Below are 27,576 nucleotides of genomic sequence, written 5' to 3' on the forward strand. Positions count from 1 at the left end.
TTGATAGTAATGCTGGTGTAGGTTGATAGTAATGCTGGTTTATGTTGATAGTCATGCTGGTGTAGGTTGATAGTAATGCTGGTTTATGTTGATAGTAATGCTGGTTTATGTTGATAGTAATGCTGGTGTAGGTTGATAGTAATGCTGGTTTATGTTGATAGTCATGCTGGTGTAGGTTGATAGTAATGCTGGTCTATGTTGATAGTAATGCTGGTCTAGGTTGATAGTAATGTTGGTGTAGGTTGATAGTAATGTTGGTGTAGGTTGATAGTAATGCTGGTCTAGGTTGATAGTAATGTTGGTCTAGGTTGATAGTAATGTTGGTGTAGGTTGATAGTAATGCTGGTTTATGTTGATAGTCATGCTGGTGTAGGTTGATAGTAATGCTGGTTTATGTTGATAGTAATGCTGGTTTAGGTTGATAGTAATGCTGGTTTATGTTGATAGTCATGCTGGTGTAGGTTGATAGTAATGCTGGTTTATGTTGATAGTAATGCTGGTTTAGGTTGATAGTAATGCTGGTGTAGGTTGATAGTAATGCTGGTCTAGGTTGATAGTAATGCTGGTGTAGGTTGATAGTAATGCTGGTTTATGTTGATAGTCATGCTGGTTTAGGTTGATAGTAATGCTGGTGTAGGTTGATAGTAATGCTGGTCTAGGTTGATAGTAATGCTGGTTTAGGTTGATAGTAATGCTGGTTTAGGTTGATAGTAATGCTGGTGTAGGTTGATAGTAATGCTGGTCTAGGTTGATAGTAATGCTGGTCTAGGTTGATAGTAATGCTGATGTAGTAGCATTATCATTGATGTAAACACTTCAACAGTAGAGTAGGCTGTCTGTTTAGCATGTGTCTGATGATGGGTCACCATGTAAACACTGTCACTTATCACTGTCTCCTGATCACATACAGTACCAGTCAAAAGTTTGGACACACCTACTCATTCAAGGGTTTTTCTTTATTTTACTATTTTCTACTTTTTAGAATAATAGTGAAGACAGTAAAACTATGAAATAACACACATGGAATCATGTGTTAAACAAATCAAAATATATTTTATATTTGAGTTTCTTCAAAGTAGACACCCTTTGCCTTAATGACAGCTTTGCACACTCTTGGTATTCTCTCAACCAGCTTCATGGGGTAGTCACCTGGAATACATTTAAATTAACCGTGCCTTGTTAAAAGTTCATTTGTGGATTTATTTCTTCTTAATGTGTTTGAGCCAATCAGTTGTGATGTGACAAGGTAGGGATGGTATACAGAAGATAATCCTATTTGATAAAAGACCAAGTCCATATTATGGCAAGAACAGCTCAAATAAGCAAAGAGAAATGACAGTTCATCGTTACTTTAAGACATGAAGGTCAGTCAATCCAGAAAATTTCAAGAACTTTGAAAGTTTCTTCAAGTGCAGTCGCAAAAACCATCAAGCGCTATGATGAAACTGGCTCTCATGAGGACCACCACAGGAAAGGAAGACCCAGAGTTACTTATGCTGCAGAGAATAAGTTCATTAGAGTTACCAGCCTCAGAAATGGCAGCCCAAATAAATGCTTCACAGAGTTCAAGTAACAGACACATCTCAACATCAACTGTTCAGAGGAGACTGTGTGAATCAGGCCTTAATGGTCGAATTTCTGCAAAGAAACTACTACTAAAGGACACCAATAAGAAGAAGAGACTTGCTTGGGCCAAGAAACATGAGCAATGTACATTATACAGTTGGAAATCTGTCCTTTGGTCTGGAGTCCAAATTTGAGATTTTTGGTTCCAACCGCCTTGTCTTTGAGACAAAGAGTAGGTGAACCAATGATCTCTGTATGTGTATGTGATGGTGTGGGGGTGCTTTGCTGGTGACACTCTCCGTGATTTATTTAGAATTCAAAGCACACTTAACCAGCATGACTACCACAGCATTCTGCAGCGATACACCATCCCATCTGGTTTGAGCTTAGTGGGACTATCATTTGTTTTTCAACAGGACAATGACCGAACACACCTCCAGGCTGTGTAAGGGTTATTTGACCAAGAAGGAGAGTGAGAGAGTGCTGCATCAGATGACCTCACAATCATCCGACCTCAACCCAATATAGATGGTTTGGGATGAGTTGGATCGCAGAGTGAAGGAAAAGCAGCAACAAGTGCTCAGCATATGTGGGAACTCCTTCAAGGCTGTTGGAAAAGCATTCCAGGTGAAGCTGGTTGAGAGAATGCCAAGAGTGTGCAAAGCTGTCATCAAGGCAAAGGGTGGCTACTAAAATATTAAATATATTTTGATTTGTTAAACACTGTTTTGGTAACTACATGATACCATATGTGTTATTTTATAGTTTTGATATCTTCACTATTATTCTACAATGTTGAAAATAGTCCAAATAAAGAAAAACCCTTGAATGAGTAGGTGTGTCCAAACTTTTGACTGGTGCTGTATATCAAACAGTGTCTTCTGGGAGAGGATGAGGGAAGGGGGGAGTATATTCTTTCTCTCTTTCTGTCTGTTTCGCTCTCTCTCGCTCACACTCTCTAATCCTCTAGTGTCGTGCGTACACACGTGCGCGTGTGTGTACTCAGTCGTGAGCTTGGTTGGTTTTTGGATCACTGTCGTTCCTGATCTCTCTGTTTATCTCTCCGTCCCAGCCCTCCCTCACCTTAAATGGGAAAACATGGCATGCGGTCCAATCTGTAGGTTAAACATGGGGATTTTCTGGGAAAAGTCAACAGCTCCTACATTATTAGAGAGATGGGTATAAAGACATCCTCTATGACTGGAGAGCAGCCTATCATATATTCTCTCTCTCTCTCTCTCTCTATCCTAACTAACTTTCTTGATTCTTTTCTTTACATGTTATTTTCTATGGTGGAGGGTTAATGCAATATTTGTTTTTAGCGGTATCCAAAGTTTTTTTTCAAAGTTAGGGTGGAAGAGGACAGAGTAACTTTCCGGGGGGGTGGAAGGTGTAGTGTGCGCAATGGCTTCTCAGCCTAGCGCGGGGGAGACGCTGTCGATACAGCATGGATTCAGGTGTGTTCCTGAGAACGGAGTTAAGGTGGAGGAGGTTCTGCTCGCGGTCGGTGAACAGGTAGGAGCTGAGTTTATACATTCTGCTTCTAGAATGAACAAAGCTGTGGTTGTGTTCATGAAAAGGGCAAATTTGGTCGGTAGGCTAATTGCTAGCGGAATATTTGTAAGAGATGTGTTGGTGTCAATTTCACCTCTCTCTACCCCTTCAACAAGAGTTGTAGTGGCAAATTTGCCTCCGTTTATTACGGACGATCAAATTAGGAAAGAGCTGAGTCGTTTTGGTAAGTTTGCTAGCGGTTTCCGTGTACTGTCAGCAGGTTTTCAGGCAGATGCCGTTAAGCACGTTGTTTCGTTCAGGAGGCAAGTGTTTATGTTTCTGAACAATAATGAGCAACAGCTAAATGTGCATTTCAAAGTGAGGCATGGGGAGGGGCTCTATGCAGGTTTTGCCAGCACAGATAGTCTACAGTGTTTTGAATGTGGGGATTTGGGGCACAAGAGCTTTGCGTGCCCACATAAAGGCCATAGACGGAGTGAGGGTGCAAGTGGGGGAAATCGAGGTCAAAATGCAGGGGGTAAGGAGATGCAGACAGCAGAGGCTGGGCCTAGTCAGTCTAGAGATGGTGGTGTAGATGAGGCTGGGGCTAGTCAGGCTAGAGATGGTGGAGAAGCAGAGGCTGGGTCTAGTCAGGCTAGAGATGGTGGGGTAGCTGAGGCTGGGCCTAGACATGCTATGGAGGGTGGTGCAGATGATGCTGGGCCTAGTCATGCTATGGAGGGTGGTGTAGCTGAGGCTGGCCCTAGTCATGCTATGGAGGGTGGTGTAGCTGAGGCTGGCCCTAGTCATGCTATGGAGGGTGGTGCAGATGATACTGCGTCTAGTCAGGTTATTCTAGTGGATGAGGAGAGTATAGTGGGGAAGTGTAAGAGATTAGGGGGGGGGGAGGGTGTCAAGAGGAAAAGGAAAAAGGATGTGGATAAAGGTACCATGGAAATGTTGCCTGTTGCTGTGGGTGAGGCCCTAAACAGAGAGAAAGGGCAGGTGGTCAGGGTGGGAGATAGAGAAGAGGAGGAAAGTGAGTCTGAGGAAGAGGATGAGGAGTTATTTTTTTCAGACTCCTCTTCAATTGGCCCGGAGCTGACAGCCAGTCAACCAGAGGGGTCTAAGTACACGTTGAGAGAACTGACAAGGTTCCTGAATGAGACTAAGGGGAAAAAAGTTAATCTTGAGACTTTTTTCCTGATCCTAGAAAGTTTGTAAGATCAGTACAACATGCTATGAGAAATGAGGGGCATGGTGTCCTCTCACCCAGGAAACGGTTTAGGTTGAGGAAGTGGGTCACAATAGTGCGTAAAGGTTTACCTTCAGACACTGTTTAAATGTTTAATTTCTTACTGACACTGGGGCTTTTTGAGCTTTGCTATTGGTCTATTTCTCTGCTGGCTTTTCTCCCACTTCTTATGGAGACTCTTCGGTAGGCTCGCTCAATATAAATGGCGCCAGACATGCGGGAAAGAGGAGTGTGTTGGGTGAATATGTAAAACAAAAAAAAGTACAGGTGTTGTTTCTGCAGGAGACTCATAGTGATGTGGTGAATGAAGTTGATTGGGGGCTCTGGTGGAAAGGGGCAAGTGTGTTGAGCCATGGGACAAATCTTAGTGCAGGGGTGGCAGTCCTTTTTGCACCGGGTCTGGCTGTAAAAATTTGCTCCTCAAAGGAGGTGTGTAGGGGTAGGTTGCTTGTTGTTAAAGCAGAAATTAACAACATGGTTTTTGTCTTTATAAATGTGTATGCGCCTAACACAGGGAGAGAAAGAGGGGTTCTATTTGGGAGTCTTAGACAGGAACTCTCACAAGTAGCGCCTGAGGAGACGCTGGTGATCGGAGGTGACTGGAACTGTACAATGGATTTTACAAAAGACAGAAATGGGGAAGAGCCTCATTCAGTGTCAGTGGGAGTGTTAAGGGACATCTTTAATCAGTTTGACCTAGTGGATGTTTGGAGAACTAAACATCCAAACACAAGACAGTATACGTGGGTGAAGGTTTTTGGGGCTAGGGTGAGTGCAGCTCGACTTGATCGTTTTTACATGTCCAGGAATCAGAGCAATAGGCTGCTGGGTGCTACCATTCTCCCAGTGGGGTTTTCGGATCACCACATAACCATGGCTCGGCTGTCTATTTCACCAGGGCCCCGGTAGGCATCTTATTGGAAGTTCAATGTAAAGCTCTTACAAGATGCCACCTTTTGCTCAGGTTTCCAGACTTTTTGGGAAAGATGGAGGCAGCGAAGAGAGGAGTATGAGTCTCTGAGTCAATGGTGGGATGTGGGGAAAGTGCAAATTCGGCTTTTCTGTCAACAGTACACAGCTCTCTCATCCTCAGAGGCTAGGAGAGTATTGGGGGAACTAGAGCGGTGTATTAGTGAGATGGAGGTAGAGATGGTGGGGCAAGGCAATGTAGGCCTCCAGGCTAACTTAGCCGATTACGTAGGGACCTGGGCGGTTTTTCCAGGTTAAAGCAAAGGGAGCACTTGTAAGAGCTAGGTTCTCCATGCTCAAGGAGATGGATGCTCCCAGCTCCTTCTTCTTTGGTTTGGAAAGACAGAGCAGTGAAGCCAAGGGTATGCATTGTCTACGGCTGTCTGATGGGCGGGTGACCTCTGTGGTGGGGGAGATGCGGGAGCGGACTGTGGAGTTTTATACTGAATTGTATAGGGCAGAAATGTGTGATCCTATGTGTGCTCAGGTCTTGTTCGAAGGACTCCCTAAGCTCTCTCGGGCACAGAGGGATGAAATGGACATTCCTCTGTTGTCACATGAACTGGCAGAGGCAGTAACCCAGATGTCCCCCGGTCGTGCACCCGGGGTCGATGGACTTCCAGTGGAATTTTACAAAAATTCTGGGGAACAATTGGACAGGATTTCTTTTGCGTGTTGCGTGAATGCGTCGGGGTAGGAGAGTTGCCGATGAGCTGCCGTCGGGCGGCTCTGACTCTCCTGCCCAAAAAGGGACTTGTGTGAACTTAAGAACTGGAGGCCTGTGGCATTACTCTGTGCGGACTACAAGATTTTTGCCAAGGTCCTCTCTAACAGACTGAAGTCCCATCTGGACTCTATAATACACAAGGACCAGACATATTGTGTACCGGGACGCTCAATCACGGACAACTTGTTCTTGATTAGGGACATGTTGGACTTGTCGAGAGGTTCTAATGTGAACTTTGGACTGGTCTCTTTAGATCAAGAGAAGGCTTTTGATAGAGTGGATCATGAGTATCTGTTTAATGTGATGTCTGTGTTTGGGTTTGGGAAGAGTTTTGTGACCTGTGTGAAGCTGTTGTATGCTGGGGCGTCATGTATGGTTAAGGTGGGAGGGGGCTCAGTAGGCCAGTCTGGGTGAGACGGGGGATTAGACAAGGATGCCCTCTATCTGGGCAGCTGTACACACTAGCCATTGAGCCTTTTTTAGGACTGCTACGCAGGAGACTGCGGGGAGTGTGCTGGATAGGCATGGATGTGGTGACAGGAATAGCAGTCTCAGCATATGCAGATGATGTTTCTGTGATGGTCAGGGATGGGCAAGATATGCAGGAACTAGAGACCAGTCTGAAGGTGTACGAGGGAGCTTCATCAGCTAAGGTAAACTGGGGAAAGAGCAAAGCTCTGTTATGTGGGGATAGGGCTCCTCCTCTGCTTCCAGGGGGTTTGCAGTGGGGTTGTGAAGGGCTTAAAGTGTTGGGGGTGTACCTGGGCTCGGAGAGGTGGGTCAGCAAGAACTGGGAGGGGCTGTCACAGGCAGTGGTGTCAAGACTGGCCAGGTGGAGGTGGCTCCTGTCCCAAGTGTCATATAGAGGGAGGGTGCTGATAATCAACAACCTGGTGGCATCTTCCTTGTGGCATAAACTGGCTGTCCTCAACCCCCCCGCCGGTCTGCTTGCAGACCTGCAACGCAAGCTGGTGGACTTCTTTTGGTCGGGACATCACTGGCTGAAGGCAGCAGTTTTGTACATGACCGTCCACGAAGGAGGACAGGGCCTGGTGGAACTGGAGAGCAGGATGGCTGCTTTCCGACTGAAGGCGGTGCAGAGACTGCTGTACCACACTGATGTTGGCTGGAGGGAACCAGCATGCGCGCTGCTGAGGAGAGCTGGCGGATTAGGGTTGGACCGGCAGCTGTTCCTCATGAAGCTGGAGAGGCTGAGCACAGCAGGTCTCTCAGAGTTTTACTCTGCGGTGCTGAGGGCCTGGCAGCTGCTAAGACCCACACGAGAAGGGGGTGTGGAGCCTGGGCAGTGGGTGTGGGAGGAGCCTATCTTCCACAACCCAGCCATCCCTTTGAGATCGGTTCAGTCGGCCAACCTGCAGAGGCAACTGATGGCAGGGGGTTTACAAAGGCTGGGTGACCTGAGACTGCTGGGAGAGGAGGGGTGGAAAACCCCGGAGGTCTTGGCGCAACAAACAGTAATAACGTCTCTTAGGCTGCTGGAGAGATTCCTGGAGGAGGTCCAGGAGGCACTGTCTGAGCCGGTAAGGGGGGTAAAGGGAGAGGGGCCACCAATGTTCCCGCCACTGCAGGTGACGGCAGAGACTGGAGACTGGCAAGGGGGTCTGGAGGACTTGTTAGATTTTAACACTCCGAGCCTGGGGAGTTTGAGGGGTGGGAGGTAAAGCCCTCTACAACCTCTGTGTTAAGGTTAGGAGCATTAGAAGCCTAACAGGAGTGAAGGCACATCAGTGGCAGGGGGTATGTGGGGCGGAGAGTATGGTGGGTTTTAGATGGAGGGCGCTCTACAAACCCCCAGTACCAAAGAGGTCAGGGGACCTCCAGTGGAGGGTTCTTCATGGAGCCCTGGCCACTAACAGCTGGTTGGCACGGGTTGATCCGGGTTTTGGGCAGGGGTGTCCTTTCTGTCAAATGAAAGAAACTGTAATTCATGTGTTTTCTGTGTGCACCAGGTTAATGCCATTAATGTCTCTGTTGGAATGTCTGTGTGACAGGTTGGGGGTGGTTTTTGCTGTTGGGATGTATATAATGGGATACAGGTATTCGAGTAAGGAGAAAGAAAAATGTGTTTTGTTGAATTTTCTGTTTGCTCAGGCAAAGTTAGCTATTTGGCTAACAAGGAGGAACAGGGTCAAAGGTGGGGGGATAACAGACCCTTTACTACTGTTTAATGGGATGGTCTCTGCGCGCCTTAGGGTTGAGTTTGAGTTCTATAAAATGATCAAATGTGTGGAGATGTTTGAGGAGATATGGTGTGTTGGGGGGGGCTGTCTGTATTGCTGGGGAAGATGTTTTGGATATACGGTTGTGAGTTTTAAATGAATTGAGAATGTTTCAATAAAGATCTCTCTCTGTCTCTCTGTCTCTCTCTCTCTCTCTCTCTCTCTCTCTCTCTCTCTATCTCTCTATCTCTCTCTCTCTATCTATCTCTCTCTCTCTATCTCCCCCAAGTCACTAGTTCAGATGATGGGTGTTATCTTAATGTCTGTCTAACCCTGGCATACCTCTAGTCTAGTATACAGTCACACACACACTAGGTAGACCCATTTTTCTGACCTGGGGTGTTATGTAGGAGCTTAGCCGTTTCTCCAGTCAGTATAATGGAGTGGTAAGCCTACTGATTCAAGCCTGCTGAAAGGGAGACCATCTCAAGTTTGGAGAATCCCCTTTAGAGCTGCAACAATAAGCCCATCTTTAAGAGGGCCCTGTGTGTGTGTTTGGAGGGGGGGTCATTGTTAATTTCTATTTAGAGTGTGTGTGTGTTTGGAGGGGGGGGCATTGTTCATCTCTATTAAGGGTGTGTGTGTTTGGAGGGGGGGCATTGTTAATTTCTATTAAGGGTGTGTGTTTGGAGGGGGTCATTGTTAATTACTATTAAGTGTCTGTGTGTTTGGAGGGGGTCATTGTTAATTTCTATTAAGAGTATGTGTGTTTGGAGGGGGTCATTGTTAATTTCTGTTAAGGGTGTGTGTTTTGTAGGGGGCAGGTCATAGTTAATTTCTATTAAGTGAGTGAGTGTTTGGAGGGGGTCATTGTTAATTTCTATTAAGTGTGTGTGTTTGGAGGGGGAGGGGGTCATTGTTAATTTCTATTAAGTGTGTGTGTTTGGAGGGGGAGGGGGTCATTGTTAATTTCTATTAAGTGTGTGTGTTTGGAGGGGGAGGGGTCATTGTTAATTTCTATTAAGTGTGTGTGTTTGGAGGGGGAGAGGGGGTCATTGTTAATTTCTATTAAGTGTGTGTGTGTTTGGAGGGGGGGGGTCATAGTTAATTTCTATTAAGTGTGTGTGTGCGCTTTGTAGAGGTTTTCTAATCCTGCTGTTGTTATAAGTGTGTGCGTGTGTGTGTCTTTTTGTCGGTATCTGTGTTCGTCTCTACAGTGTGTCTGTGTGTGTTTCTCTGTGTGTGTCATTATGTGTCATTATGTGTGTGTCTCTGTGTGTGTCTGTGTGTGTCATTATGTATGTGTGTCTGTGTGTGTCATTATGTGTGTGTGTCTGTGTGTGTCATTATGTGTGTGTGTCTGTGTGTGTTATTATGTTTGTGTCTGTGTGTGTCATTATGTGTGTGTCTCTGTGTGTGTCTGTGTGTGTCATTATGTGTGTGTGTCTGTGTGTGTCTCTATGTGTATGTTGTTGAGTCATGCTGGACAGGGTTGATGGTTCTGTAAGCATTCTGAGCTAGCATGTTGCTCTGCTGTGTGTATAACAACTCTGAGAACAGCCCTGGTTAACTTGCTGCCTGTTGTCTTAGTGGTGGTGACAGGTTTGTGACAGCTGTAGGAACAACATTGGCCAGCCGCTCTACCTACACACAGGTACATGAGAGAGAGAGAGAGAGAGAGAAAGAGAGAGAGATAGAGAGAGAGAGAGAGAGAAAGGGAGAGATGGATGGAGGGAGGGAGGTAGGTATGGGAATGAGTGTGAGTGGTTCTTTAGTACTGAGTTAGATGAATAGCGTGAATGTGAGTTTTATTTGGTATTAAGGATGTGTTGTTCTGAGCTGTGCTGTTTTGAGCCGCGCTGTGCCGTGTTGTGTCCTCGTCAGCTGTAGGTTAACTGTGTTCATGGGGCTTGTAGAAAACCAGTCGCTTTTTACATTATGGACTTGAAAATGAGGAACAGGGAAAGGAAGATGGTAGGAGATAGAGATAAATAGAAGCAGATTGACTGTTCAGTGTGTGTGTCTGTCTGTATGAACCTGTGTGTCTGTCCGTCTGCCCAGGAGGCTCGATCCAGAATTAGTGATGTTATTCCCACATATCTGAAGAATATGTGGAACCTCACCCTGAAGAAGGCACAGTGATGCCAAAACCTTGGTGTTTTATTACCCAATAAATGACTGGGAGGTTATGCATATGGACTCTCTTTGTTTTTATATTCTCACATATCTAACAAACTAAGATGACATCATCAAATATCTCATCATCTTTCTCTCCTCCCTCTTGTTACCTTTCTTCCCTCTCTTTCTCTTTCTCCTTCTTGCTCTCTCGCTCTCTCGCTCTCTCTCTCTCTCTTTCTCTTTCTCCTTCTTGCTCTCTCTCTCTCTCTCTCTCGCTCGCTCTCTCTCTCCTTCTCTTTCTCTTTCTTGCTCTCTCTCTCAGGATGTGCATTCCTGACATACTGTGCGAGGGAGTCAGCGCTGAAGGCCCAGAGTGCTTTGCATGAGCAGAAGACGCTACCGGGGGTGAGTACAAGTCATATGACACGCGCACACACATGATGTCATGGAGAAGAGCCTTGGAATTCCAGTGTGTTCATTGTGTTGTATCTACTCTCTCATTGGCCCTTCAGGACTACTTCTAGACTAGACTATCGCACTAATTAATTGTCCCATCCTTCTTTGTCTTGTTCTACTCTCCAGTGGGGTATTGTAGCTCTGCCAGGGTTAGGGCACTGTTCATTAAACATGTGACACTATAGTATGATATCTCTCTCTCTCTCTCTCTCTCTCTCTCTCTCTCTCTCTCTCTCTCTCTCTCTCTCTCTCTCTCTCTCTCTCTCTCTCTCTCTCTCTCTCTATCCACTCCTTCCTCTCCTCGCTCTCCTCCACTCCTTCCTCTCTTCCACTTCTCCCTCTCCTCCATTCCTTCCTCTCCTCCACTCCTTCCTCTCCGGCGGGGCGGGAACACGTCTCAGCTCCAGACACGTTACACTATAATTGCTTGGGCTTGGGGGGGGGTCAATGTAAATAGTTCCTGTGGCCATTTGATGAATTGTTCAGCAGTCTTATGGCTTGGGGGTAGAAGCTGTTAAGGAGCCTTTTGGTGCTCCGGTACCGCTTGCATTGCGGTAGCAGAGAGAACAGTGTATGACTTGGTTGACTGGAGTCTCTAACTATTTTATGGGCTTTCCTCTGACACCGCCTATTATAGAGGTCCTGGATGGCAGGAAGCTTGGCCCCAGTGATGTACTGGGCTGTTCGCACTACCCTCTGTAGTGCCTTGCGGTCAGATGCCGAGCAGTTGCAATACCAGGCAACCAGTCAGGATGCTCTCGATGGTGCAGCTGTAGAACCTTTTGAGGATCTGAGGACCCATGACAAATCTTTTCAGTCTCCTGAGGGGGAAAAGGTGTTGTCGTGCCCTCTTCACAACTGTCTTGGTGTGTTTGGACCATAATAGATTGTTGGTGATGTGGACACCAAGGAACTTGAAACTTAATTAATGGGGGCTGTCTTTTCCTGTAGTCCACGATCAGCTCCTTTGTCCTGCTCACATTGAGGGAGAGGTTGTTGTCCTGGCACCACACTGCCAGTTCTCTGACCTCCTCCCTTTAGGCTGTCTCATCATTGTCGGTGATGAGGCCTACCACTGCAAACTTAATGATGTTGTTGGAGTCTTGTTTGGCCACACCGTCGTGGGTGAACAGGGAGTACAGGAGGGGACTAAGTACACACCCCTGAGGGGCCCAATGAGCAAAAGAGGTTTAGAGAGTGAAAGAGAGATGGAGGGAGGGAGAGATAAAGAGAGATGGAGGGAGTGAGTGAGAGATGGAGTAAGTGAGAGAGAGAGATGGAGTAAGTGAGAGAGAGAGATGGAGTAAGTGAGAGAGAGAGATGGAGGGAGTGAGAGAGAAAGAGAGATGGAGGAAGTCTCCTCTCCTCTCCTCTCCTCTCCTCTCCTCTCCTCTCCTCTCCTCTCCTCTCCTCTCCTCATGTCAGTGTCTGTCTAGCTCCCTAATGCCTCATGAACATGAAATTGTCTCAGCATGTATAAACACTTGGCTTATTATTGAAATTGTGTCACAGTACCTGTTAGCCTTGTTGGGGCCAGTGGGCTGACCACAGCATGTGTCTGGGGTTAGAGGTTAGAAGTAAATCTGTAGTTAGCATGGCAGAGGGGGCTGTGTCAGTCAGACAAAAGAGGCTTCTGTAACTTCTTTCCTTTCTATAACACCACACACACACACACACACACACACACACACAATACCACTATCCTCATCTCTTTTATCACTATATCTCCCCCTTCTCTCTCTCGCTCGTTACCCCTCCTTTTCTCTCTGTACCCCTCTTTCTCTCTATGTACTCCTCCATCTCTCTGTACACCTCCTCTCGCTCTGTACCCCTCCTCTCTCTCTGCACCCCTCTTTCTCTCTCTGTACCCCTCATCTCTCTATGTACCCCTCATCTCTCTCTGTACCCCTCCTTCTCACTCTGTACCCCTCTTCCACTCTGTACCCCTCTTTCTCTCTGTACCCCTCCTCTCTCTCTGTACCCCTCTTTCTCTCTATGTACCCCTCTTTCTCTCTCTACCCTTTCTCTCTCTGTACCCCTCTTCCACTCTGTACCCCTCTTTCTCTCTGTACCCCTCCTCTCTCTCTGTACCCCTCTTTCTCTCTCAGTACCCCCCTTTCTCTCTCTGTACCCCTTTCTCTCTATGTACCCCTCTTTCTCTCTATGTACCCCTCTTTCTCTCTCTCTACCCTTCTTTCTCTCTCTGTACCCCTCTTCCACTCTGTACCCCTCTTTCTCTCTGTACCCCTCTTTCTCTCTCAGTACCCCCCTTTCTCTCTCAGTACCCCCCTTTCTCTCTATGTACCCCTCTTTCTCTCTATGTACCCCTCTTTCTCTCTCTCTACCCTTCTTTCTCTCTCTGTACCCCTCTTTCTCTCTGTACCCCTCCTCTCTCTCTACCCTTCTTTCTCTCTCTGTACCCCTCTTTCTCTCTATGTACCCCTCTTTCTCTCTCTGTACCCCTCTTTCTCTCTGTACCCCTCCTTCTCTCTCTGTACCCCTCCTTCTCTCTCTGTACCCCTCTTTCTCTCTCAGTACCCCCCTTTCGCTCTCTGTACCCCTCCTCTCTCTCTGTACCCCTCCTCTCTCTCTGTACCCCTCTTTCTCTCTATGTACCCCTCTTTCTCTCTCTCTACCCTTCTTTCTCTCTCTGTACCCCTCTTCCACTCTGTACCCCTCTTTCTCTCTGTACCCCTCTTTCTCTCTCAGTACCCCGCTTTCTCTCTCTGTACCACTCCTTCTCCCTATGTACCCCTCCTTCTCTCTCTGTACCCCTCCTTCTCTCTCTGTACCCCTCTTTCTCTCTCAGTACCCCCCTTTCTCTCTCTGTACCCCTCCTTCTCTCTCTGTACCCCTCTTTCTCTCTGTACCCCTCCTTCTCTCTCTGTACCCCTCCTTCTCTCTCTGTACCCCTCTTTCTCTCTCAGTACCCCCCTTTCTCTCTCTGTACCCCTCCTTCTCCCTATGTACCCCTCTTTCTCTCTGTACCCCTCCTCTCTGTACCCCTCTTTATCTCTCTGTACCCCCCTTCTCTCTCTGTACCCCTCCCTCTCTCTCTGTACCCCTCTTTCTCTCTGTACCCCTCTTTCTCTCTGTACCCCTCTTTCTCTCTGTACCCCTCTTCTCTCTCTGTACCCCTCTTTCTCTCTGTACCCCTCTTTCTCTCTGTACCCCTCTTTCTCTCTGTACCCCTCATCTCTCTCACACACCATTAACTAGTTGCTCCTACCCTCTACTTTTTTGAACATTTTGTTAAAAATCGCGCAACATTTCAGCGCCCTGCTACTCATGCCAGGAATATAGTACGTTCATATGGTTAGAATGTGTGGATAGGAAACCCTCGGACGTTTTTAAAACTGGTTAAATCACGACTGTGGCTATAACATAACGTGCGTTACATCGGAAAGCGCAGGAAAACCTGATCACAGAAAATGGAAATAAATATCCTTGCGCCACTTCCAGCAATTGTTAACAGTGAGCCGAATTAGATAAGACCGAGCATTGAACTCCCACAGCATCCCCATGTTGTCTAGAGTCTTGTGAATTGAATCATCTTTGATTCTTGGTTGAACCGAAACAGGGGCACCACTTACCTCCGGTCTCCGCCCAGATCATTCCGGAAGAGCTCTCTCGTGAAATTTTTTCCAAGACGACAGCTAATGATTTTTACATCGCCTACGGATGATTTTTATCGCTTATTAACGTTTACTAATACCTAAAGTAGCATTACAAACGTATTTCGAAGTGTTTTGTGAAAGTTTATCGTCTACTTTTTGAATTTTTAAAAATGACGTTACGTTGTGAAATCGCTGTTTTTTTCATTTATCACACAGTCTACATATAACGATATCTTGGCTTTATATGGCCCGATTTAATCGAAATAAAGACCCAATAGTGTTTATGGGACATCTAGGAGTGCCAACAAAGAAGATGGTGAAAGGTAATGACTGTTTTCTATTTTATTGTGCGGTTTGTGTAACGCCGAAATGCTAATTATTTTGTTTACGTCCCCTGCTGTGCTTTTGTGTTGTAGTGTATTGGTGCATGCTATCAGATAATAGCTTCTCATGCTGTCGCCGAAAAGCATTTTAAAAATCTGACTTGTTGCCTGGATTCACAACGAGTGTAGCTTTAATTTGATACCCTGCATGTGTATTTTAATTAACTTTTGAGTTTTAACTAATACTATTAGCATTTAGCGTAGCGCATTTGCATTTCCAGAGCTCTAGTTGGGACGCAAGCGTCCCAAGTAGAAGCAAGAGGTTAACCATACTGTTGGGTTCAGCAGCCCTCTCTAAACGACTCATCTTAATTCCCTGCAGATTAATATTCCAGTTTCCCATCTCCATCTCTAGCTCTCTTTATCTCTCTCTCTCTATCTGTCCATCCCTGGCTCTCTCTTCCTGTATATCCTGCCTTATCTCTTTGCCTCATCTTTCTCTTCTGTTCTATGCTCTGTCCATATCTCTCTATCTCTTCACTCTCCCTCTTCCACATAGCTCATCCTGCTTCTCCTGCTGTTTCAACACACACACACACACACACACACACACACACACACACACACACACACACACCCCCTCTGTGTCTGGCTGTGGTCCGTAGTTCCTGGTTTAGATGAAATGAAAGTGTGATAAACAGCTTACCAGGTGTTTGTAGTCATGTGTTGATGCTCTCTGGGAAGAGCAGCAGACTGTCTATAGACAGGCAGTGGCACTGTCTGTCTGTGTGTGTCGTTTCATATGTTTTTACAACAGTAGATACTGAATGTATTGAATCAAATAAACATTCATAGCATATGCATTCATTACATTCAGTATCTACTGTGTGTGTGTGTGTGTGTGTGTGTCTCCCTATGGGGAGAGGCTATGATGAGCAATTATCCAGGCGGACGGCTTTGCAGGCTAATTTAACAGATCTATGTAGTCAGCAACACTGTTTACTAACCATAGTACACTGCTTACTGCTGCACATTCACCAGACAACATTCCTCTCTCCCTCACCATTTATCTATCTATCTACACTACACGGACAAAAGTATGTGGACACCTGCTCGTCGAACATCTCATTCCAAAATCATGGCCATTAATATGGAGTTGGTCTCCCCCTTGCTGCCATAACAGCCTCCTCTCTTCTGGGAAGGCTTTCCACTAGATGTTGGAACAGTGCTGCTATAACAGCCTCCACTCTTCTGGGAAGGCTTTCCACTAGATGTTGGAACATTGCTGCTATAACAGCCTCCTCTCTTCTGGGAAGGCTTTCCACTAGATGTTGGAACAGTGCTGCCATAACAGCCTCCTCTCTTCTGGGAAGGCTTTCCACTAGATGTTGGAACATTGCTGCTATAACAGCCTCCTCTCTTCTGGGAAGGCTTTCCACTAGATGTTGGAACATTGCTGCTATAACAGCCTCCTCTTCTGGGAAGGCTTTCTGATGTTGGAACATTGCTTTCCTCCACTCTTCTGGATGCTTTCCACTTGATGAACAGTGCTGCTATAACAGCCTCCTCTCTTCTAGGAAGGCTTTCCACTTGATGTTGGAACAGTGCTGCTATAACAGCCTCCTCTCTTCTGGGAAGGCTTTCCACTTGATGTTGGAACAGTGCTGCTATAACAGCCTCCTCTCTTCTGGCAAGGGTTTCCACTAGATTTTGGAACAGTGCTGCTATAACAGCCTCCTCTCTTCTGGGAAGGCTTTCCACTAGATGTTGGAACAGTGCTGCTATAACAGCCTCCTCTCTTCTGGGAAGGCTTTCCACTTGATGTTGGAACAGTGCTGCTATAACAGCCTCCTCTCTTCTGGGAAGGCTTTCCACTAGATGTTGGAACAGTGCTGCTATAACAGCCTCCTCTCTTCTGGGAAGGCTTTCCACTAGATGTTGGAACAGTGCTGCTATAACTGCCTCCTCTCTCTTCTGGAGCCTCCTCTCTTCTGGGAAGGCTTTCCACTTGATGTTGGAACAGTGCTGCTATAACAGCCTCCTCTCTTCTGGGAAGGCTTTCCACTTGATGTTGGAACAGTGCTGCTATAACAGCCTCCTCTCTTCTGGGAAGGCTTTCCACTTGATGTTGGAACAGTGCTGCTATAACAGCCTCCTCTCTTCTGGGAAGGCTTTCCACTTGATGTTGGAACAGTGCTGCTACAACAGCCTCCTCTCTTCTGGGAAGGCTTTCCACTTGATGTTGGAACAGTGCTGCTATAACAGCCTCCTCTCTTCTGGGAAGGCTTTCCACTTGATGTTGGACCAGTGCTGCTATAACAGCCTCCTCTCTTCTGGGAAGGCTTTCCACTTGATGTTGGAACAGTGCTGCTATAACAGCCTCCTCTCTTCTGGCAAGGGTTTCCACTAGATTTTGGAACAGTGCTGCTATAACAGCCTCCTCTCTTCTGGGAAGGCTTTCCACTTGATGTTGGAACAGTGCTGCTATAACAGCCTCCTCTCTTCTGGGAAGGCTTTCCACTTGATGTTGGAACAGTGCTGCTATAACAGCCTCCTCTCTTCTGGGAAGGCTTTCCACTTGATGTTGGAACAGTGCTGCTATAACAGCCTCCTCTCTTCTGGGAAGGCTTTCCACTAGATGTTGGAACAGTGCTGCTATAACAGCATCCTCTCTTCTGGGAAGGATTTCCACTTGATGTTGGAACAGTGCTGCTATAACAGCCTCCTCTCTTCTGGGAAGGCTTTCCACTTGATGTTGGAACAGTGCTGCTATAACAGCCTCCTCTCTTCTAGGAAGGCTTTCCACTTGATGTTGGAACAGTGCTGCTATAACAGCCTCCTCTCTTCTGGGAAGGCTTTCCACTTGATGTTGGAACAGTGCTGCTATAACAGCCTCCTCTCTTCTGGCAAGGGTTTCCACTAGATTTTGGAACAGTGCTGCTATAACAGCCTCCTCTCTTCTGGGAAGGCTTTCCACTTGATGTTGGAACAGTGCTGCTATAACAGCCTCCTCTCTTCTGGGAAGGCTTTCCACTTGATGTTGGAACAGTGCTGCTATAACAGCCTCCTCTCTTCTGGGAAGGCTTTCCACTTGATGTTGGAACAGTGCTGCTATAACAGCCTCCTCTCTTCTGGGAAGGCTTTCCACTAGATATGCTGTAGCGTTAAGATTTCCCTCCACTGGAACTAAGGGGCCTACAGTAGCCCAAACCATGAAAACAGCCCCAGACCATTATTCCTCCTCCACCAAACTTTACAGTTGGCACTATGCAATCGAACAGGTTGAGTTCTCCAGGTATTCGCTAAACCTAGATTTGTCTGTTGGACTGCCAGATGGTGACGCGTTTCCACTGCTCCAGAATCCAATGGCAGCTAGCTTTAACGCTTGGCGCCTGGTGATCTTAGGCTTGTGTGTGGCTGCTCATTTCATTATGCTCCAGTTATTGTGCTGACATGGTTTCAGAGGCAGTTTGGAACTCAATAGTGAGTGTTGCAACCGAAGACAGACAATTTTTACACGCTATGCACTTCAGCATTCAGCGGTCCCATTCTGTGAGCTTGTGTGGCCTACCACTTCACAGCTGAGCCGTTGTTGCTCCTAGACGTTTCCACTTCACAATAACAGCACTTACAGTGATCGGAGCAGCTCTAGCACGGCATAAATTTCACAAACTGACTTGTTGGAAAGGCATCCTATGACGGGCCATTCTACTGTCAATGTTTGTCTATGGAGATTACAAGGCTGTGTGCTTGATTTTATACAGCTGTCAACAACGGGTGTAGCTGAAATAGCCAAATCCACTAATTTGAAGGGGTGTCCACATACTTTTGGCCATGTAGTCTCTCTCTCTCTCTCTCTCTCTCTCTCTCTCTCTCTCTCTCTCTCTCTCTCTCTCTCTCTCTCTCTCTCTCTCTCTCTCTCTCTCTCTCTCTCTCTCTCTCTCTCTCTCTCTCTCTCTCTCTCTCTCTCTCTCTCTCTCTCTCTCTCTCTCTCTCTCTCTCTCTCTCTCTCTCTCTCTCTCATATTCTCTTTTTCTATTTCAGCCTCCCCTGCCTTCCTCTCTCCTTCTCTTTCTCTGCCTGGTGGGGTTTGTGATGTGTATCCCTCCGCCGCTCCATCTCTCTATTTTTACCTTCTCTGTGTCTGGGGATGGGAGGGGAGAAGATAGAGGGACAGGTGTACTTATGATGCTTTGTGTGTTTGTGAAGGGGAGGATAGAAAGAGGATGGAGGATAAAGGGAGTGAGTGTATGAAAAGAGGAAGCAGGGGAAAATGGACTAGGGGAGTGTGTCCGTGTGACTGAGAGTGTAGGTGTGACTGAGTGTGTAGGTGTGACTGAGTGTGTAGGTGTGACTGAGTGTGTAGGTGTGACTGAGTGTGTAGGTGTGACTGAGTGTGTAGGTGTGACTGAGTGTGTACGTGTGACTGAGTGTGTACGTGTGACTGAGTGTGTACGTGTGACTGAGTGTGTACGTGTGACTGTGTGTGTACGTGTGACTGTGTGTACGTGTGACTGAGTGTGTAGGAGTAGCAAATTGAGCAAAGACATAAGTGTTTAAGTTGACAGAATGTTTGCCTACATTTTCTCATGTTGGAGATTTGGTTTGGGCCAACTAAAAATGTTCTGTCTCTCTCTCTCTCCCTCTCCCTCTGTCTGTCTCTCTCTCTCCCTCTCCCCCTCCCTCTGTCTCTCTCTCTCCCTCTCCCCCTCCCTCTGTCTGTCTCTCTATCTCTCCCCCTCCCTCTGTCTGTCTCTCTATCTCTCCCCCTCCCTCTGTCTGTCTCTCTATCTCTCCCCCTCCCTCTGTCTGTCTCTCTATCTCTCCCTCTCCCCTGTCTGTCTCTCTATCTCTCCCTCTCCCCCTCCCTCTGTCTGTCTCTCTCTCTCCCTCTCCCCTCTGTCTGTCTCTCTCTCTCCCTCTCCCCCTCCCTCTGTCTGTCTCTCTATCTCTCCCTCTCCCCTCCCTGTCTCTCTCTCCCCTCTGTCTGTCTATCTCTCCCTCTCCCTGTCTCTCTCCCTCTCCCCTCCCTCTGTCTGTCTCTCTATCTATCCCTCTCCCCCTCCCTGTCTCTCTCTCTCTCCCTCTCCCTCTCCCTCTGTCTCTCTCTCTCCCTCTCCCTCTGTCTGTCTCTCTCCCTCTCCCTCTGTCTGTCTCTCTCTCTCCCTCTCCCCCCTCCCTCTGTCTGTCTCTCTCTCTCCCTCTCCCCCCCCTCTGTCTGTCTCTCTCTCTCCCTCTCCCCTCCCTCTGTCTGTCTCTCTCTCTCCCTCTCCCCCTCCCTCTGTCTGTCTCTCTCTCTCCCTCTCCCCTCCCTCTGTCTGTCTCTCTATCTCTCCCCCTCCCTCTGTCTGTCTCTCTATCTCTCCCCTCCCTCTGTCTGTCTCTCTATCTCTCCCCTCCCTCTGTCTGTCTCTCTATCTCTCCCTCTCCCCCTCCCTCTGTCTGTCTCTCTATCTCTCCCTCTCCCCCTCCCTGTCTCTCTCTCTCCCTCTCCCCCTCCCTCTGTCTGTCTCTCTATCTCTCCCCTCCCTCTGTCTGTCTCTCTATCTCTCCCCCCCTCTGTCTGTCTCTCTATCTCTCCCCCTCCCTCTGTCTGTCTCTCTATCTCTCCCCTCCCTCTGTCTGTCTCTCTATCTCTCCCCTCCCTCTGTCTGTCTCTCTCTCTCTCCCTCTCCCTCTGTCTGTCTCTCTCTCTCCCTCTCCCCCTCCCTCTGTCTGTCTCTCTCTCTCCCTCTCCCCCTCCCTCTGTCTGTCTCTCTCTCTCCCTCTCCCCCTCCCTCTGTCTGTCTGTCTCTCTCCCTCTCCCCCTCCCTCTGTCTGTCTCTCTCTCTCCCTCTCCCCCTCCCTCTGTCTGTCTCTCTCTCTCTCTCCCTCTCCCCTCCCTCTGTCTGTCTCTCTCTCTCTCTCCCCTCTCCCCTCCCTCTGTCTGTCTCTCTATCTCTCCCCCTCCCTCTGTCTGTCTCTCTATCTCTCCCTCTCCCCTCCCTCTGTCTGTCTCTCTATCTCTCCCTCTCCCCTCCCTGTCTCTCTCTCCCTCTCCCCCTCCCTCTGTCTGTCTCTCTATCTCTCCCCCTCCCTCTGTCTGTCTCTCTATCTCTCCCCCTCCCTCTGTCTGTCTCTCTCTCTCTCCCTCTGTCTGTCTCTCTCTCTCCCTCTCCCCCTCCCTCTGTCTGTCTCTCTCTCTCCCTCTCCCCTGTCTGTCTCTCTCTCTCCCTCTCCCCCTCCCTCTGTCTGTCTGTCTCTCTATCTCTCCCCTCCCTCTGTCTGTCTCTCTATCTCTCCCCCTCCCTCTGTCTGTCTCTCTATCTCTCCCTCTCCCTCTGTCTGTCTCTCTATCTCTCCCTCTCCCCCTCCCTGTCTCTCTCTCCCTCTCCCCCTCCCTCTGTCTGTCTCTATCTCTCCCCCTCCCTCCCTCTGTCTGTCTCTCTCTCTCCCTCTCCCCTGTCTGTCTCTCTCTCCCCTCTCCCCTCCCTCTGTCTGTCTCTCTATCTCTCCCCTCCCTCTGTCTGTCTCTCTATCTCTCCCCCTCCCTCTGTCTGTCTCTCTATCTCTCCCTCTCCCTCTGTCTGTCTCTCTATCTCTCCCTCTCCCCTCCCTGTCTCTCTCTCCCTCTCCCCCTCCTCTGTCTGTCTCTCTATCTCTCCCCCTCCCTCCCTCTGTCTGTCTCTCTATCTCTCCCCCTCCCTCCCTCTGTCTGTCTCTCTATCTCTCCCTCTCCCCTCCCTCTGTCTGTCTCTCTCTCTCCCTCTCCCCCTCCCTCTGTCTGTCTCTCTCTCTCCTCTCCCCTCCCTCTGTCTGTCTCTCTCTCTCCCTCTCCCCCTCCCTCTGTCTGTCTCTCTCTCTCTCTCTCCCTCTCCCCTCCCTCTGTCTGTCTCTCTCTCTCTCTCTCCCTCTCCCCTCCCTCTGTCTGTCTCTCTATCTCTCCCCCCTCCCTCTGTCTGTCTCTCTATCTCTCCCTCTCCCCTCCATCTGTCTGTCTCTCTATCTCTCCCTCTTCCCCCCCCTGTCTCTCTCTCCCTCTCCCCCTCCCTCTGTCTGTCTCTCTATCTCTCCCCTCCCTCTGTCTGTCTCTCTATCTCTCCCCCTCCCTCTGTCTGTCTCTCTATCTCTCCTCCCTCTGTCTGTCTCTCTATCTCTCCCCTCCCTCTGTCTGTCTCTCTATCTCTCCCCCTCCCTCTGTCTGTCTCTCTCTCTCTCCCTCTCCCTCTGTCTGTCTCTCTCTCTCCTCCCTCTCCCCCCTCCCTCTGTCTGTCTCTCTCTCTCCCTCTCCCCTCCCTCTGTCTGTCTCTCTCTCTCCCTCTCCCCCTCCCTCTGTCGGTCTCTCTCTCTCCCTCTCCCCCTCCCTCTGTCTGTCTCTCTCTCTCCCTCTCCCCTCCCTCTGTCTGTCTCTCTCTCTCTCCCCCTCCCTCTGTCTGTCTCTCTCTCTCTCTCCCTCTCCCCCTCCCTCTGTCTGTCTCTCTCTCTCTCTCTCCCCTCTCCCCCTCCCTCTGTCTGTCTCTCTATCTCTCCCTCTCCCCTCCCTCTGTCTGTCTCTCTATCTCTCCCTCTCCCCCTCCCTGTCTCTCTCCCTCTCCCCCTCCCTCTGTCTGTCTCTCTATCTCTCCCCTCCCTCTGTCTGTCTCTCTCTCTCTCCCTCTGTCTCTCTCTCTCCCTCTCTCCCTGTCTGTCTCTCTCTCTCCCTCTCCCCCTGTCTGTCTCTCTCTCTCCCTCTCCCCTCCCTCTGTCTGTCTGTCTCTCTATCTCTCCCCTCCCTCTGTCTGTCTCTCTCTCTATCTCTCCCCTCCCTCTGTCTGTCTCTCTATCTCTCCCCTCCCTCTGTCTGTCTCTCTATCTCTCCCCCCCCTCTGTCTGTCTCTCTATCTCTCCCTCTCCCTCTGTCTGTCTCTCTATCTCTCCCTCTCCCCTCCCTGTCTCTCTCTCCCTCTCCCCCTCCCTCTGTCTGTCTCTATCTCTCCCCCTCCCTCCCTCTGTCTGTCTCTATCTCTCCCCCTCCCTCCCTCTGTCTGTCTCTCTCTCTCCCTCTCCCTCTGTCTGTCTCTCTCTCTCCCCTCCTCTGTCTGTCTCTCTATCTCTCCCCTCCCTCCCTCTGTCTGTCTCTCTATCTCTCCCCTCCCTCCCTCTGTCTGTCTCTCTATCTCTCCCCTCCCTCCTCTGTCTGTCTCTCGTATCTCTCCCCTCCCTCTGTCTGTCTCTATCTCTCCCCTCCCTCTGTCTGTCTCTCTATCTCTCCCCTCCCTCTGTCTGTCTCTCTATCTCTCCCTCCCTCTGTCTGTCTCTCTATCTCTCCCTCCCTCTGTCTGTCTCTCTATCTCTCCCCTCCCTCTGTCTGTCTCTCTATCTCTCCCCTCCCTCTGTCTGTCTCTCTATCTCTCCCCTCCCTCTGTCTGTCTCTCTATCTCTCCCCTCCCTCTGTCTGTCTCTCTATCTCTCCCTCTCCTCTGTCTGTCTCTCTCTCTCCCTCTCCCTCTGTCTGTCTCTCCCTCTCCTCTGTCTGTCTCTCCCTCTCCCTCTGTCTGTCTCTCCCTCTGTCTGTCTCTCTCTCTCCCTCTCCCTCTGTCTGTCTCTCTATCTCTCCCTCTCCTCCCTGTCTCTCTCCCTCTCCCTCCCTCTGTCTGTCTCTCTATCTCTCCCCCTCCCTCTGTCTGTCTCTCTCTCTCTCCCTCTGTCTGTCTCTCTCTCTCCCTCTCCCCCTGTCTGTCTCTCTCTCTCCTCTCCCCCTGTCTGTCTCTCTCTCTCCCTCTCCCCTCCTCTGTCTGTCTGTCTCTCTATCTCTCCCCCTCCCTCTGTCTGTCTCTCTCTCTATCTCTCCCCTCCCTCTGTCTGTCTCTCTATCTCTCCCCTCCTCTGTCTGTCTCTCTATCTCTCCCCTCCCTCTGTCTGTCTCTCTATCTCTCCCTCTCCTCTGTCTGTCTCTCTATCTCTCCCTCTCCCCCTCCCTGTCTCTCTCTCCCTCTCCCCTCCCTCTGTCTGTCTCTATCTCTCCCCTCCCTCCCTCTGTCTGTCTCTATCTCTCCCCCCTCCTCTGTCTGTCTCTCTCTCTCCCTCTCCCTCTGTCTGTCTCTCTCTCTCCCCCCTCCTCTGTCTGTCTCTCTATCTCCCCCCCTCCCTCTGTCTGTCTCTCTATCTCTCCCCCTCCCTCCCTCTGTCTGTCTCTCGTATCTCTCCCCTCCCTCTGTCTGTCTCTCTATCTCTCCCCCTCCCTCTGTCTGTCTCTCTATCTCTCCCCTCCCTCTGTCTGTCTCTCTATCTCTCCCCCTCCCTCTGTCTGTCTCTCTATCTCTCCCCCTCCCTCTGTCTGTCTCTCTATCTCTCCCTCCTCTGTCTGTCTCTCTATCTCTCCCCCTCCCTCTGTCTGTCTCTCTATCTCTCCCCTCCCTCTGTCTGTCTCTCTATCTCTCCCCCTCCCTCTGTCTGTCTCTCTATCTCTCCCTCCCTCTGTCTGTCTCTCTATCTCTCCCCCTCCCTCTGTCTGTCTCTCTATCTCTCCCTCTCCCTCTGTCTGTCTCTCCCTCTCCCTCTGTCTGTCTCTCCCTCTCCCTCTGTCTGTCTCTCCCTCTGTCTGTCTCTCTCTCTCCCTCTCCCTCTGTCTGTCTCTCTCTCTCCCTCTCCCTCTGTCTGTCTCTCTCTCCCTCTCCCTCTGTCTGTCTCTCTCTCTCCCTCTCCCCCTCCCTCTGTCTCTCTCTCTCCCTCTCCCCCTCCCTCTGTCTATCTGTCCGTTTACTTGTCCATATGCAAACAGGGTACAGCCTCTCTCTCTCTCTCTCGCTCTCTCTCTCCCTCCCTCCCTCTGTCTGTCTCTCCATCTCTCTCCCTCTTTCTCGCTCTCTCTTTCTCAAGACAAATTACCCTCTAATTGCTCACGTTCCAATTAAGACTTAGTTAACACAAACCATCTGCACACACACACACCCACACACACACACATGAAAGACTATATTTACAGTTGAGTCGGAAGTTTACATACACCTTAGCCAAATACATTTAAACTCAGTTTTTCCCAATTCCTGACATTTAATCCTAGTAAAAATTCCCTGTCTTATGTCAGTTAGAATCACCACTTTATTTTAAGAATGTGAAATGTCAGAATAATAGTAGAGAGAATGATTTATTTCAGCTTTTATTTCTTTCATCACATTCCCAGAAGTTCACATACACTCAATTAGTATTTGGTTACATTGCTTTTAACTTGTTTAACTTGGGTCAAACGTTTCAGGTAGCCTTCCACAAGCTTCCCACAATAAGTTGGGTGAATTTTGGCCGAATCCTCCTGACAGAGCTGGTGTAACTGAGTCAGGTTTGTAGGTCTCCTCGCTCGCACACGCCTTTTCAGTTCTGCCCACAAATGTTCTGTAGGATTGAGGTCAGGGCTTTGTGATGGCCACTCCAATAACTTGACTTTGTTGTCCTTAAGCCATTTTGCCACAACTTTGGAAGTATGCTTGGGGTCATTGTTCATTTGGAAGACCAAGCTTTAACTTCCTGACTGATGTCTTGAGATGTTGCTTCAATATATCCACATAATTTTCTTTCCTCATGATGCCACCTATTATGTGAAGTGCACCAGTCCCTCCTGCAGCAAAGCACCCCCACAACATGATGCTGCCACCCCCGTGCTTCACGGTTGGGATGGTGTTCTTCGGCTTGCAAGCCTCCCCCTTTTCCTTCAAACATAATGGTCATTATGGCCAAAATGTTCTATTTTTATTTCATCAGAACAGAGGACATTTCTCCAAAAAGTACGATCTTTGTCCATATGTCCAGTTGAAAACCGTAGTCTGGTTTTTTTATGGCGGTTTTGGAGCAGGGGCTTCTTCCTTCCTTTCAGGTTATGTCGATATAGGACTCGTTTTACTGTGGATATAGATACTTTTGTACCTGTTTCCTTCAGCATCTTCACAAGGTCCTTTGCTGTTGTTCTGGGACGTTAATCTCTAGGAGACCGAATGCGTCTCCTTCCTGAGTGGTATAACGGCTGTGTGGTCCCATGGTGTTAATTCTTGCTTACTATTGTTTGTACAGATGAACGTGGTACCTTCAGGCGTTTGGAAATTTCTCCCAAGGATGAACCAGACTTGTGGAGGTCTACAATGTTTTTTCTGAGGTCTTTTTCTTTTTTTTCCCATGATGTCATATAAAGAGGCACAGTTTGAAGGTAGGCCTTGAAATACATCCACAGGTACACCTCCAATTGACTCAAATATTGTCAATTAGCCTATCAGAAGCTTCTAAAGCCATGACATCATTTTCTGGATTTTCCAAGCTGTTTAAAGGCACAGTCAACTTAGTGTATGTAAACTTCTGACCCACTGGAATTGTGATACAGTGAATTATAAGTGAAATAATCTGTCTGTAAACAATTGTTGGAAAAATGACTTGTCATGCACAAAGTAGATGTCTTTACCGACTCTTAACCGCCAAAACTATAGTTTTTTAACCAGAAATTTGTGGAAAGGTTGAAAAACCTACACAAGTGTATGTAAACTTCTGACTTCAACTGTACATTTGATATGTTATTCATAACATACTAGCACGCGCTCCAGCAGGTGTATCTCACTGATCATCCCTAAAACCAACACCTTATTTGGCCGCCTTTACTTCCAGTTCTCTGCTGCCTGTGACTGGAACGAATTGCAAAAATCGCTGAAGTTGGAGACTTTTATGTCCCTCACCAACTTTAAACATCTGCTATCTGAGCAGCTAACCGATCGCTGCAGCTGTACATAGTCCATCGGTAAATAGCCCACCCAATTTACCTACCTCATCCCCATACTGTTTTTATTTATTTACTTTTCTGCTCTTTTGCACACCAGTATCTCTACCTGCACATGACCATCTGATCATTTATCACTCCAGTGTTAATCTGCTAAATTGTAATTATTTGCCTACCTCCTCAATGCCTTTTGCACACAATGTATATAGACTCTTTTTTTTCTTTTTTTCTACTGTGTTCTACTGTGTTGACTTGTTTATTGTTTACTCCATGTGTAACTCTGTGTTGTTGTCTGTTCACACTGCTATGCTTTATCTTGGCCAGGTCGCAGTTGTAAATGAGAACTTGTTCTCAACTAGCCTACCTGGTTAAATAAAGGTGAAATAAAAAATAAAAAATTAAAATAATCCTAGTATTCCCAAAGTGTGAAATAACATGATGAAGAGAAAGGACTGAAGTAGTATGTATGAAGAGAAAGGACTGAACTGTGGTACTATAGTCATGTTTTCATATGTGTCAACAAAAACTCTGAGATTGGCTGATCAACAGGATGATTACTTCTGTTTTACGCACACAGAGACACTGATGAAGGGGGAGAGCGTATACTTGTCTGTGTATATGAGTGTGTGTGTGTGTGTGTGTGTGTGTGTGTGATCTGCATTGGTGATTCATGCTCTGTTTGAGTGGCTGATGAAGGGTTAACTGTCAGATGAAGGATGGAGTGGAGGAGAAGAAGGACAGACTTCTCAGGTGTGAAGAACGGAATGAGAGAGGGAGGAATGAGAGAGGGAGGAATGAGAGAGGGAGGAATGAGAGAGGGAGGGAGGGATGAGAGAGGGAGGAATGAGAGAGAGAGGGAGGGATGAGAGAGGGAGGAATGAGAGAGGGAGGAATGAGAGAGGGAGGAATGAGAGAGGGAGGGATGAGAGAGGGAGGGATGAGAGAGGGAGGGATGAGGGAGGGAGCGAGCGAGCGATGAGAGAGGGAGGAATGAGAGAGGGGGATGGGGAGCTCAGGAGGTTGCATTATGGTTGCAGACTTCGTTGCTTGGCAACGGAGGAGAGCGAGATGGCCGGTTGCTAGGTAACCAGGGGGGGATACGATGATGACTAACGTGGTGTGAAAGAGATGGGGAGAGAACACACCACCCCTTTCTCTCTC

At 48.3% G+C, this 27,576-nt stretch overlaps 1 protein-coding gene across 2 annotated transcripts in view; it reads left to right on the top strand.

The window, feature by feature from the left end:
- The window catches only part of LOC135575186 (CUGBP Elav-like family member 3), an 83,454-nt gene that overhangs the window by 2,345 nt on the left and 53,533 nt on the right, over window positions 1–27,576 (top strand). For both annotated transcript variants that reach the window (XM_065027814.1, XM_065027816.1), the window contains exon 4: window positions 10,632–10,714. In XM_065027814.1, coding sequence (XP_064883886.1) covers window positions 10,632–10,714 — 83 coding nt within the window. The remainder of the gene's footprint in view (window positions 1–10,631; window positions 10,715–27,576) is intronic.

Source organism: Oncorhynchus nerka, linkage group LG14, assembly GCF_034236695.1.
Source record: "Oncorhynchus nerka isolate Pitt River linkage group LG14, Oner_Uvic_2.0, whole genome shotgun sequence".
NCBI lineage: Eukaryota > Metazoa > Chordata > Actinopteri > Salmoniformes > Salmonidae > Oncorhynchus > Oncorhynchus nerka.